This window comes from Balaenoptera borealis (genome assembly GCF_965194805.1).
Source record: "Balaenoptera borealis genome assembly, chromosome: 8".
NCBI lineage: Eukaryota > Metazoa > Chordata > Mammalia > Artiodactyla > Balaenopteridae > Balaenoptera > Balaenoptera borealis.
The window spans coordinates 21,125,695-21,140,207 of record NC_138865.1 but is presented as its reverse complement, the minus strand read 5'-3'; the positions used below and the strand labels follow the sequence as shown (position 1 = coordinate 21,140,207).

Here is a 14,513-nt window from a genome sequence, read left to right as displayed (position 1 = left end):
TTGCACAATACATGTCAACTATTGCTATTGCCCAGCTCCTCGTCTTTTCTTGTACTTGTCTCGTGAAGCTCCAGCCTACATGCCTGCTCTGTGCCTGCCCCCAAATGGCTAGGAGTTTCTAGAAAAAACCATGCTAATCATCTCATGGCCACAAATCTCCAGTGTGTAATTAGTTTTGCCCAGCAGTCTTGCCATTACTTCCCTAGTGTGTTTGCTTTCTACTCTCCAAAATGTGTGTTCAGATCTCTTTCCTTAATCCATCTACACTTGCAGACATTTTTGGTACAGATAACAGGAAACTGTATTTCAGGAGGCCTAAACAATAAGAAAATACAGTGTAATATCACAAGAAGTCACAGCATAGGGCAGTCTCAGGATTGGTAAGTTCAGCAGCTTAGTGACGTCTTTCTGCTATGCCATCTTTAGTTTGATGATTCTGCCCTTGCTGGCTTCCATTATGGTCACAAGGTGGCTGTCATTGCTCCAAGTGTCACATGTAGACATGGAAGCCTCCTGGGAGAAGGCCTGTTTATTCCTGGGAGTCTTTATTTCAGTGAGGAAAGTCTTTCCTAGAAGACACCTACAGACTTGACTTCACTGGAAGAAGGCCGGGGGAATAGCGGTGGGGTAGGTGTCCAGCTGAGCAGCACCTTCCTCCTGCGTTTCTGCTGCCTCACTCACTTCAGTGGGCACTTCTCAGCGTCTTGCTGACTCCTCCTCTGCGCCATTCTATCTAAATAGTCTCCCTAGGTGATCACATCCAGGCCCCTGGCTTTGAACGCCATCTGTATGATAGTGATTATTAATGAACATTAGACTGCATGTCCAGTCACATGCTCGACTGCTCCATTTATGTATCTAAAAGACACCCCACCCTTAACATGGCCAGAGTGCACCCCTGCTGCCTCCTTTTTCCAGTGTCAGTAAACAGCACTGCTTACTAATTACACTCTAACCAGAAATGGAGGCCTTAGATTGATCTCCTTTTCTCCCTACATCCATTTTACTGGCAGTTTTGGACACTCACCCCAAATCCCTCCCCCTCTCCCTGCCTATGCTGCCCTAGTTCAGTCCAAGCTGCTATCATACCTCACTCGGAGGACAGCAGTAGTCTCTAACTGGGCACCCCACTTTGATCTTGCCCCTACAATCTGTTCTCTGCCAGCCTTACAAAGGATCTTTTAAAACACAAATCGAATTATGTCACTTTCCACTCAAAACCCTCCAGTGTCTTTACATAACACATAGAGTAAGATGTAAAACTACACTGTGTCTGTGTGATCTGAACCCTGCTTATCCAACTTCACTTCTGCCACTTCCCTCACAGCCTTCTCCCCATAGCTACAGTGGCCTCCTTCTCTTCCTCAGTGCTACGCTTGGCTTCCCCTTAGGGCCCTTGCATGGCTGATCTCACCACTGGGCATTCTGTCTGATCTTCATGTCGCTGGCCTGTTAGCATTTAGACGTGGGCCTCCCCAACCACCCAATCTAAATGAGTCGTCTTATGATTATCTCAGAACCTTTTTCCCTGCCTTAAATTCTCTTCGTAACACTCACCACAACTTCAGTTCTCTCTTGTCCATGTGCTTGTTTATTGCTCTTGTTCTTCCCTTTCTTTATCTGAGATGTACGCTTTGTAAGGTCTAGGACGGCCTATCTGGTTCACTACTGTTTGTTCAGCACCTGAGACAGCGTCTGGCACATACTAGGTCACTTGACCAATAAATTAAGAGGTTGAACGAATGGATTTTATCTGGGAAAAGTAGAACAAATAAACTCCCATCCAGCTTCATCTAACTATTTTTGAAAGAGAGAGAAAAACAAAACTCCTAGCATGTCACTGTATCATTCATGATATTGGAAAGCACACAGTAGAAATTGACTTTGGCTACCCTACATGAAGAGGAAATTTATTGCAAGGTTCCCAGAATCAATAGCTGGCTAGAGAATAAGGCTTAGAGCCCAAACTAGACCTTAGGAGCCCTGGAAACACACAGTCTGCACCATTGCAAGAACACAATACAAGAATCATCAGGTTGGCACATCACTGCCCCTGCATTGCCTGTAAGCTTAGAAAATCTCCATGTTACAAGATCACCCATTCAGGACTCCTAGTCCTGAGAAGTAACATCCAGTGGATCAAACGTGACTCGGATGCCTGCCCTGCTGTTCCAGGGCAGAGAGAAGGAGGATCTTGGTCTCCACTGGAGGGATTCTTTACTGTCCCAGGCTGAATACAGTGGGGTGTATGTGGGGGAGTGTTCTCCAAAAGCAAGACCAGGATTTTAATGGGGTCAGTGGGTGTTGGGCAGCTGAAACATGACAGACATCGAAAGCATGTGAGTAGTTGTTCTGAAATTTCTCTTTGAGCCTGTTGGAGCCCTGCCACAAGTAGTAGAACATCTACCTACCTCCTCCATCTTCTTGGCTCATAATGACCATAGCTTGTCCTCAAACCCAAATCTTCGCTAGTGATTGATGTTCCTACACCACTGTTTTCAGAAGACGCTCTCAGATGCCCCGTGGCTTTCTGTCGTCCTCACAGTAGTCCGTAGGTCCTTCTAGGCCCAGGGGACCTATGGGATCTGGACCTGCTCCAGCCATTCTGGTCTCCCTGTGCTGCTCTGTGAGTCAGACACGGTCCCCACAAGACCTGTGCAGTATCCACTCCTTGGTTCCTTTTGCTCTTGGCTCTAGTGTCACCTCCTCCGAGCCCCTCCTTGGCCATCCTGTCTAAACTGTGTACACCCCACACCCTGATACACTCTACTCTCCAACTAACAGTATGTATTTATTTGCTTATTGTGGGCTTCCCCACAGGAATGTCAGCTCCTGGGAGCCGGGGTTTGTTTAGTTCACAGCTGTATCCGTCTGCCCAGAACAGGAAGCTGCAGTAACTACTTGAATGAGTGAATAAATGTGTCATTTTGGAAATGAGTTCCAAAAGAGGAATTCCAAAATGGTCCTGAATAACAAGTATACAGTATTTGGGGTGACTGTTCTGAAATGGCGCATATTCACTTGGTTATGTAAATTCTGTTGCCTAATTAAAAATGAATCATCTCCTACCTCATGTTTTATAGCAGTGGGTCAACAGAGCCCACCGAATCAGAATCTCCTTGATGACAGAGCCAAAGCAAAAAGCCTTAGAAAACAACTGGCATTTTCTGAGCATTCCCACATTAGAAAGGGAAGGGTCAGTGTCCAAGATGCTTCCTCTTCATAACAGTAATGTGGCTTTGGCACGCTGTTTCTGCTTATTACTCTGATGGATCTTCATGAGGATTCATGGGACACCACAGAATGCCTTTTTCTGGTAGATGATGAAGTGACTCAACAGTAGTTGATTTTTTGTGGAAGCAAAACATGCTCTGAATTTACTGCCCCTGGAAAGGGTTAAATTACTTGTATTTTAGCAGGAGCCTTGTGAGTTATTGTGGAAACTGACAGAAATACAGCTGATTCAGCTTCCGTTCATACTTCTCCTCGTATTTGGTAGTACCGTGGGGGTACCTGCAGGAGTGTCACGGGAGTGTATGACCTCCGGATACCATGGTCCCTTAGTGTTAACATTGCAACCCAGGAGAGCTGAGGCTTCCCAGGTCCTGGAGAACTTGCTGGGAACACAGGCAGGAAGTGGCCTGAGAGGCTTTTACCCAGTGGTTGGCTCTTTGTCTCCTTGTACTGTGCTCTTCAAAAATAGTGTAGCACTTTTATTCCTATTACAGTGTCATATTACTGTTGCAGAACATTTTTGAAATACAACCAGGCAAAATGAATAAAAACTGATCATTATCTATCAGCTGATCCCACAGAGACAACTTTCTGGATACATTTGATATATGTATATGCCTACTTATATTATGTACCTACTTACATATACCTTACCTTTTATCAAGCAGCTTACAAGCTTATTTCATAAGTTGCTCTTTACTGTCTCACCACATAGTAGATAAGAATCAGGCAGAGGTAGGTTTGGATCCTATTTCTACAACCTAACTTTGTGACTTTGGGCAAGTTACCAAAACTCTGTGAGTCTCAGGGCAGGGCCCAACTAGGAGTCAGGGCTCCGTGCTGGAAGCTGTTGGGATGGACAGTAGTGTAAGTTTGAACAGAGTCTCAGACCTGTGTGATTTTGAATACATTAGGGCGGCTGTCAGAGTGGAATGATTTTAATTCCACTGGGGACAACCCTATTTTTAGTTCTACTGTTTAATTTCTCCAGTCATCAAGACTGTATCTAGAGATGGCACTTCAGTGATCCTGAACTCAAATCCCTATTGGAACTAAGCAGGTTGTGTGATCTACAGAAGCAAGCCTGGTGTAAGAAAATCAACCGACAGAAATACAACACACTGTCTTCACTTTTACCTAACTCTAAGCTAATATTGGACTTTAGTATTCAGAATTAATAAAAGAAGAATTGAAATAAATTCTCTCTAGTACTTCTTTTTGTATTTGGAACTTAAAATATCTGATGCCTTTTCTTCCACACCAGGTCTCAGTGGCACATCTTGTCTCTCGGGTTGCAGGATGCAATGCTATAGTGAACCTTGCTTCCCTAATGAGCTAATTGCTTTATTTCATAATAGAAAATAGCTGTTCATAAACAGAAGTACTTCCAAACTGGACTAGAATGTTGGCATAAAAATATTTTCTGTTTGGAGTAACTATTCCTGAGATGGTTGTAGAAGTCTGAGATTCCACATCGACCATATTTAGTTTTTTGTGTCGTATTGCACTGCAGTTCAGTAACTTCCATTTGTACGGCTCGTTGCTCACACTATCAGTATTAATTGACAAAGGCAAACTGAACAGGTCATATCATTTTTATAAAGGTTGAAATTATATACCTGGAGCTATTGAAGGGTCAGTTACCTTTAATTCCATAAAGTAAAAATATAGTTCAAACTATCAGTCTTTGATTTCTGCAAACTGAATGCAGCATATGAAAGTGAGCCAGATAATTTCTTACCAAACAGTTTTCCTAAAAATGAAGTTTTGGTAAGAATGAGCAAATTAAGTCACATATTTGTGTAACTATTTAAGAATGCCCCTTTTGACAAGTAGTGTTAGGGAAACTGGATTTCTGCCCGCAAGAGAGTGAAGTTGGACCCTTACCTTATACTATATACAAAAATTACCTCGAAATGGATCAGATACCTTAATGTAAGAGTTGAAAGTACAAAACTTAGAAGAAAACAGTGGAAAAACTTATGACGTTAGATTTGGCAATTATTTCTTGGCCATGACACCAAAAGCAAAGGCAGCAAAAGAAAAACTAGATAAACTGGATTTCATCAAAATTAAAAACTTGCATGCCTCAAAGGATACTGTCAACAGTGAAAAAGTAACCCATGAATTGTGAGAAAATATTTGCAAGTCATGTATCTGATAAGGAATTGATATCCAGAATATATAAAGAACTCCTTCAACTCAACCACAGCAGAACAACCCAATTAAAAAGAAGATATACAAATGGCCAATAAGCACATGAAAAGATGCTCAGCATCACTAGTTGTTAGGGAAATGCAAATCAGAAACCACAATGAGATTCCACTTCACACCCATCAGGATGGCTACCATCAAAAAACAAAAAGTAACAAGTGTTGGTAAGAATGTGGAGAAGTTAGAACACTTGTGCCCTATTGGTGGGAGTATAAAATGGTGAAACTGCTATGGAAAACAGTGTGGCTCTTTCTCAAAAAAATTAAACATGCATTTACTGTATGTTCCAGCAATTCCACTTCTGGGTATCTACTCAAAAGAATTGAAAGCAGGGTCTTGAAGAGATATTTGTGTACACGTATTCATAGCAGTATTATTCCTCATAGCCAAAGATGGAAGCAGCCCAAGTGTTCCTCAATAGATTAATGAATAAACAAAACATATTCATATAACGGAGTATTATTCAGCCTTACAAAGGAAAGAAGTTCTGACACATACCTTCTGTCCATCATACAGAAGGACGAATACTATGATTGCACTTACATGAGGTTCCTAGAGTAGATAGCTTGTGATGTCAACCGAAAAAGCCAAATCTTGGATGCAGTGTTAGTTGATGCGCCAAGCTGAGGATTTTTCCTTGGATCCTATGATGCAGTGTTTTCAGCAGAACAGAAAGGTCTCTTCAGCACCAGGCCTCTCACACTCACATCGTGCCCTGCAGCAGACAGTTAGGTTTGCATCCGTTTCATCCATCAAAGCTTAGAGTTCAGTGCCATTCAGCTCTGTTTCATGGTGTTAGTTTCATGACTGTTCCTTTGTTAAATATTTATAAAATCTTTATTCCTGGAGAGAATCATGCCATAAACAAAATAATATGATGAATGGGCTTAAGTGGACTTGCAAAATATTGAGTTTCCCTTGAATAAAAAGTCCAGCACTAACAATGACTGTTGAGGGTCACATTTGTTAATTTTGACCAATCTACATTAAACTTTTCACAGAACACAACAGAGAATCATTTCCTAACGTGTGCTTATCATGAATACTATATCCGTAAGTACTTTAGTCTAATGAAAATCCTCATCAGCTCCATGAGTAAATATAGCTATCTGGGTTGTATTATTTATATCTCTGTTCTAATCAGCTGCCATTGGAAACACTTGTAAATAACTTTTCTTTTCCATATAGCTTGTTCCGTAAGTTTTCAGACCTATCTTTACTACACTGAGCAATATCATTGTTTACAGTTAGATTTAAATTTGTCGGTGCTTCATTTTTTCACACGCGTTTGTTGCCACGTTGTGTAAAATACCTTTAAACTTACCATCTAGAACTGCTTGGGCTGTGTGAGCAATACGTAACTGCAATTTACAGAAGCAGTACTCATTTAATGTTCAAAAACAATCCCTACTGAAAATGTCAATCCTTTTGAGGTTTATTTTTGTTTCTTTTTTTTTTTTAATCACCTGTGTTTTCAAAACATGGTCATCATTCTCAACATGGTTGCTTAATAATAGCGTCCTAAGCTATGTTCTTCCAATGCTGGCGTGCTTTGTTTGTTAAACATGTAGGAATATACTTAATTACTGAAGGGAAATATGCTTTCTTGAAACTTGTCTCCCCACCACTTTTGGTTGAGATGTGAATAAGAGTACATTTTGCCTGCCTTTTAATGTTGCTTAAAGAAAATCAAAACTTCGCAGTCTGTAGTACTGGAGTAGCAGGAAGTGGTGGAGGCTGTGGCAGACTCGAGTGCATTGCATCTGAAAGGTGCAGCTACAGTTAACTTCCAGGTACAAGTGAGCTTTCATATGAAATCACCCACCCAGTTTATAAATGTTGGTAACTAGTGCAGAAAAAAAAGTTTAAACTTTATGGGCCAGAGAAACACAGTGAGCTTGTTCAGATGTTTGGCCATCAGTTTGCGTTTTGTCCTCTGAACCTTCGCGGTCAGCCTTTCCTTGGCCTCCTGGGCAGTCCAGCTGCCACTTTAAGGATAAGACTTACAAGATAAGATTTAGGATTTGCAGCTGTTTTCATATTCTTATTGGTAGAAATTGAAGCTCCCAGTCAGAATATTACCTGCTTTTGTCCAGCTTTCTGTTTATTGAGATCCCAGTCTCTTCTCTCAAAAGATATTGGGGTGAGCAGATTGATGGATCTAATGGACTAATGCATCAGGGGATGATTAGTACTTGCACTGAAAAATAAAACCCCGGGACGAAGCCTATTTTCATGAGTAATTATCTGTTTTTATTTTCGTTAAATTAAAATTAGCTTACGGTTCATTTACTGTAAATGAGTCTTCAAAAGCACATGAGTTGAATTGCTCAGAATTTGATGTTTTATCTAAACTGAAGGGGAAATGCCAAGCTTGATGGACCTGTCATTCCTCTGGTGAACCGGCTGAGGGAGAGAAAACTCCTTCCCCAACCAGCCCCTGAGCCCCGCAACTGCGGTGCACCCTGTGGTTCCTGACGTGGTAATGATTGTGGATTGGATTCAGGAACACACCAGCCATGGTGCAAGTAATGGTCAGTGTCAGGATCACTTAATGATATAAGGTTCTTAAGTGCTTTTGGGGTATTAATAATTTTATAAACTAATTAAGAAATTAGATTCTGTCTTGAAGTAGTTTTCCAGTTACTCATTTTGACATATAAACTTCTGGCCCTGGTTTGTTTTTATAAAAGAAGAAATGAAACATTGAAATGTTAAAAGGAAAGGGTGTCAAATCACTGCCTGCATTTTTCTGTCTCATCCCCTCTGCAGGGGGCACGCAGCGACTGCCGCGTGCCATTGGGATGTCCCTGGCCAAAGAGCTCATCTTCTCTGCACGTGTGCTCGATGGCCAAGCAGCCAAAGCAGTGGGCTTGATCAGCCATGTTCTGGAACAGAACCAGGAGGGGGACGCTGCCTATAGAAAGGCCTTGGACCTAGCAAGAGAGTTTTTACCTCAGGTATTTTAATTGCATTTCCTTTTGTTACTCTTTTTAGATAACTTTATAACAAATTGACTAGATTAATATTAAGAGCCTTCAGAATTAAAATTAAGATTTGAAGATAATCTGAGGCCCCTACTGTAGCCATACGTTGATAATATATCACATACATGTTTATCACGTGGGACAGAACTTCCCAGCAACTTAAGTTGTTCGCCAGCTAGCCCTTCTGACCTGAACTGTACACATGAAGAGAAACAGTGACGGATGGGCTGTCACACTGGATTGCCCCCAAACTGAAACACAAGTAAGGAGCCCAGAGTCAATTATGCCAAGTGAGCTTTCATTGAGATCCCATAACCTGAGATAACCTGCTTGAACAGCACCAGTTGTGTGTCTTATTGTGTTTGTTTTTATGGTGATGTAGGCATGGTTTTAACTCCTTTGTGCACAGTATGCTTCCTCACAATTACACTTCAAACCTGGGACTCACTGCACATTTACTCACAGATCATAATCCTCATGAGTAATATTAATAACAGCGCATCGAGGGACCTGTATTAAGGGTTTCTTGGTTCTCTCACTCTTTTAGGAGTATTCTTCAAATATTCCTTTCTTCTGAAATCATGGATTAAAGGATTTTTGCTATGTAAACAGTTAGTGACTTGTCTTTATTCCTAATGGCGTGTAAAGTTTTATAACTTCTGGAGTCAAAATTACTTCCTCTCTAACTCAAACAGTATTTGTAACCAAAGGCCATGGGTCCTTTTGGGAAATCTCTCTCTAGAAAAATGCATGCACCCTCCACATTTGTCTGGAGTTTCGCATCCAGTTTCAGGAGGCATCCTTGGAGTTCTTTGTTGTAAGACAAAGCCCAGGTCTGCTGTGATGTACCTGTCCCCTGAGAGCTGTCAGACGGGTCCTCTCATTTGAGTTGGTTTCTAAAACCACACTGCCTGCTGTTGATGCTACTTCAGTCCTTCTCAGTTAAGTTATGAGCTATAAGCTCTTCCAGGGCAGGGACCTTATATAGTTTATTCCCCATATGAGGTAACACAGAGTCTTATACTCTGAATTGACGGAGAGAGAGCAAGTAGAAAAGACTTTTACTAGTTTAAGAAAAAAAAACAGCTCCCGAGTTCTGAGATTCACAGCCTCTCCTGATCCTTGGATGGGAGGATTCAGCTCCCTGTTCCAGAGCTCTGCCCAGGTGGCTCATTAGCCCCCTGGCACCTCTGTGGTTCAGGTTCCTTATCTCACTCCTGGGAACTGGCTTTTTCTCCTGTGACTGCAGTGCTGTTAATGCCATCACTGCCCACAGCTCACCCCGCCTGAGATCCCCCTTCTCCCCACCTCCAACCTGACATCTGGCTGCACCCTACCACGTGGTAAACCAGGCTGAACTCATCGTCTCTTTCATCTGAAGGACACGCCTCTGAGAACATTAATTGCTGAAATTAATTTTTCCCCAGGTGAAGGGAGATGTCAAATGACTTTGGAAAATGTGTAACTGTGAAACTGTATACAAAAGTTACAAAACAGAATTTGAGGTGGAATAATCTTCATTTTTACAGACCTTGTTACAAAATGATTAGTCTTCTTAATAATTAGAAAGCTTCTATAAAATTAGTATTTCTAGGTGATTTCTGTATTATATGTTACTTCCATTTTTCTATCTTAGGAAAAAAGTTTGTATATAAAGAAGAGGCACTGGTTTTATATTTCAAAAGAGAAACTAATTAAGCGTTACATCTAATAGCATTTTCACTTTCCTGTTTCTCCAGTTTTATAAACCTTGCTGCCCAAAGTGTGGTCTGTGGTCTAGCAGTCCAGGCGTCCGCGGGGAACATGTTAGACGTGCAGAATCCCCGGCGCATGCCAGACCCCTGAATCTGCATCTCCATTTCAACCAGGGGCTTGGGGAGTTGTGTGCATATGCAAGTTTGACTAGCACTTGTCTGGGTCAACTGGTAATAAAAGTGAATGGAGGGGCTTCCCTGGTGGCGCGGTGGTTGAGAATCTTCCTGCCAATGCAGGGGACACGGGTTCGAGCCCTGGTCTGGGAAGATCCCACATGCCGCGGAGCAGCTAGGCCCGTGAGCCACAATTACTGAGCCTGCGCGTCTGGAGCCTGTGCTCCGCAACAAGAGAGGCCGCGATAGTGAGAGGCCCGCGCACCGCGATGAAGAGTGGCCCCCGCTTGCCACAACTAGAGAAAGCCCTCGCACAGAAACGAAGAGCCAACACAGCCATAAATAAATAAATAAATAAAATTTTAAAAAGTGAATGGATAAGTTTGCTGTGGAGAGGAGCACTCTGTTAAAAAAAAAAATGAATTGATGATCTTGAAAGAAAAAAAAAAAAACTAGTATGTGTAACATACATACAAATCACATCTGGAAGGATTCTAACTGAGATACTTGCCTAAGCCTCGGAAAATTGCAGTCTCTGAAAAAGATTTTTCAGCATGTGATTTAGGAAGAGAATTTAGATAGGTTAAAGTAGATAACCGAAAAATGGCATTTTTCATGCCATCCTACATTTATCCATTCACTTATTGGAGTCCTTTGTTGTGCCTGTTATTTAGAGCCTCTTGCATTTTAATTCAAAAGATGCTTTAAAACACGCCATTGAATTCTAATTCATCACCCAATAAACAATTTTCAGGAATTTAAAATGTGATCAAATAAATTAAATTCCATCTGGAGGATTATGGTTTCTAAGACAAAGTTATGTGTCCCTTCTCACAGAGGACTCCTAATTCTTTCCTCTATGACCCTCACACATCCTGAAGGACTTATTTGGACTTGAAGCTTTTGTGTGATGTGGGAGCACTGCCTGGAGGACGCGTCTTTACTAATACATCATCATCGTGGTTAGTTATTGATGCCCAGGGAAGAAAGATACAGCTCCACTGCCTGAAACAGATGATATCTGAATCCCATGTTAATCAATAGTGTCAGCCTCATCTCCAGCCCAGGGTTCTGTCGAACCACTAATGGGTGTGTTATTGTGCCAAGCACTTTATCTCCTTTTCGTTTTCCTACTTAACTTGTAGGGAAATTTGCTGAACAATGAAAAGCCCTCTACTGGACACATACCACCTGCTGACCTCCAAGCATATAGTTTGCTGTGCCACAGCATGCTGTGAAATCTGCATAACATGCTGGTGCAATAGATTGTTACAATTGCTGTTTAATTAAGGCCTTGCAAGGCTCCTAAAACACATTTTCCATCAACTGTCTTACAGCCATTGTTGCCTCTATGCCATGGATCCAGCAAAGGGAATTTCTGAATTTGACTGAGATGTACAACATGATTTGCATAAATAATTAAAATATGTTTCCTTAATTTGAATTTTAGGGACCTGTTGCAATGAGAGTGGCAAAATTAGCAATTAATCAAGGGATGGAGGTAAGTGCCTTAAGTTTGAGTTTCTTGTTGGAATAGGTAGTGGAGATTTAACTTAAATGAACCATTATTTTTTAATATTCTAAAATATAGCTGTTTCACTGCTAGGATTACTGAAAGCTACTGAGGTTCTTTTTAGCTACATCAGTGATTGCATTCTGCTTGTATCTGTTGTTGCTTCAGTATCATAATCACAGAATTCAGTAATTTCACTGATGCCCTGCAGCATATGACATGCTTATTATTTATGCCATTGAGTTAATAGATTTATTGGCTAGTAGTTCATAGAAAACCAAAAGAAAAGGGCATTCTGTGTATTCTCAGCACCAGTATCATATTATAAAAAAATGTTCTAAGGAGAACTTCCTGGCTCAAAGCTCCTCCTAAAGATGGAGACCCTCTTTAACTTCTTGATGTGCTTTCTGCAGTGAGACACACATAAACCCTGCAGGGGGCCCTGGGGTTACTCTGGAGAGAGAGCTCCAAAGGAGTGGAGGCCCCAGGACAGGGGAGAAGTAAGCAGGGCAAGGGAGCAATGCAGGTACCCATTTACATTGGGCTTTTCATTACAGCAGTTGTATTTTGGATAATTAATTACAGGAATTTTGAAGAAAGATATTTCTTCCTTGCAGACCCAGAGGCCACTATATTTTCCTGGCCTTCACAGCAGTAAAAAGAGGTTAAATATGTTAGTAATAAATACATTTTTAAAAATTTACAAAGTATTTGGTTTTTAAAAATTCTTACATAATAGTAACAATGCTGGAACTTCCCTGGTGGTGCAGAGGTTAAGAATCCGCCTGCCAATGCAGGGAACACGGGTTCGAGCCCTGGTCCAGGAAGATCCCACATGCCGTGGAGCAACTAAGCCCGTGCGCCACAACTACTGAGCCTGCGCTCTAGAGCCCGCGAGCCACAACTACTAAGCCTACGTGCCACAACTACTGAAGCCCACGCGCCTAGAGCCCGTGCTCCGCAACAAGAGAAGTCATCGCAATGAGAAGCGCACGCACCACAATGAAGAGTAGCCCCCGCTTGCCACAGCTAGAGAAAGCCCACGCGTAGCAACGAAGGCTCAACACAGCCAAAAATAAAATAAATAAAATGAATTAATTAAAAAAAAAATTCTCTAAAAAAAGAAATAGTAACAATGCTAATAGCAAAAACCTTATATGACCCTAACTATGTGCTAACCCAATGTATAGCTTCTGTAGTTTATAAAGACTTCACCTAGATTAACTGATTTGATCCTCACAATAACCCCATTTGGTAGATAACTGTAATTAGCTCCTTGTTCAGATGCACCTCTCTGAGACAAGAGAGGTTAAATAACCTGGGTAACTAAAGTTACACAGCTCCCATATGATAGAGTCAGAATTTGAACCCAGGCAACCTGGTTCCAGAGTTTCTCGTGCTGGTCATACTTCTGATTTGCTGTATTACATCAAAGAATTCTGTTCTTTTGGAATAAGGTTATTAAATTTGAATTTATATTTGTATTGAGTATACCATATTTTAAAAAGTAATTCTTGCTGAAATGAATTATATTTTTATCCTCAGGTCGATTTAATAACAGGATTAGCCATAGAAGAAGCTTGTTATGCTCAGGTATGTAATACAACCACGAATTCAATGCAGATACCCCTTACCTTCTGTATAAGTCAACTAAATTATATATCACTGAACCATGATATATATACACTATTACAAAATCATACAGATGGGTTGAAATTATTTGTTTCTGCTGTTTGACTGTTACCAGCTCTTATGACTGATTCTGTTCCACATACTAATGACTCCTGTCTATGTAATTTAGAAAATGCTTAGAATAGTTAAGTTAGTACCATTTGTGCTGTAGCTGTCTCTCTGGCTCATGTTGTGTTTTCTGGGTGTGGTCTTGAACCCTCACTCCAGTGTAGAGAGGTGTGAGGAAGGCAGCTGTGAGCACGTGCCTCCAGGAAACATCGGTATTTGAGACTCATTGGCTTTTCCTGATGTTCTGAGCCTTTCCTCCTACCCACTGAAAGTTCACTAGTTCAATTACATATACAGTTTTCTTTTTTGTACACAAATTAATAGGGCTTTTTATAGAGGAACAAATCTTCCTTCCTCCCTTCCTTTCTTCCATCCTTTTTTAAATGAAAGATACTTTAGATGCTTGTTCTAAGGCATCTAAAGTAGCACAAGAGTTTTGTTCTACCTTTTCTGAGAATTGGAAACTGTGTCAGCTCCCATTTAAGCATGGCAGTATCATGAATTAGGAGCAATAGCTAGAGTGTTACTCTGCGCCTTGTCTGTATATATAAATTACCACCTGTCATTGATGAGCACATACCATGAATGAACTAAATTACAAACCTCTTACAAATGGACAACCTCAGAGTGTGAAGAAAAATTTTAAAAGCATATTTGGCCACACCTTATCAAATGTAACAGGAATCATACAAAGTATTCCATCAGACCACAATGGAATTAAACTAGAAGTCAATAACAGAAAGATAGATGGAACCCCACCTATTAATGGTGAGATGTAATCTTTTTAATAAGGTTAAGCAGTGTACTTCTAAATAACATTTGTCAAAGAGAAAGTCTCAAGAGGAATTAAAATATATTTTGAACTAAATCAAAACGAAAATACAACTTATCAAAATTTGTGGGAATATATGAAAAACAATGTTTAGAGAGAAATTTATAGCATTAAATATGTATATT

General features: G+C 40.9%; 2 protein-coding genes across 8 annotated transcripts in view; one reads left to right on the top strand and one right to left on the bottom strand.

Moving 5' to 3' along the window:
* Positions 1–14,513, bottom strand: part of NUP62CL (nucleoporin 62 C-terminal like) — an 888,162-nt gene that overhangs the window by 163,376 nt on the left and 710,273 nt on the right. The gene's annotated exons all lie outside the window — the stretch shown is intronic.
* Positions 1–14,513, top strand: part of AUH (AU RNA binding methylglutaconyl-CoA hydratase) — a 162,532-nt gene that overhangs the window by 142,686 nt on the left and 5,333 nt on the right. For 6 of the 7 annotated variants that reach the window (XM_082402987.1, XM_082402989.1, XM_082402988.1 and 3 more), the window contains 3 exons: positions 8,221–8,408; positions 11,754–11,804; positions 13,362–13,409. In XM_082402987.1, coding sequence (XP_082259113.1) covers positions 8,221–8,408; positions 11,754–11,804; positions 13,362–13,409 — 287 coding nt within the window. The remainder of the gene's footprint in view (positions 1–8,220; positions 8,409–11,753; positions 11,805–13,361; positions 13,410–14,513) is intronic. The other variant, XM_082402984.1, reaches the window with a different exon arrangement.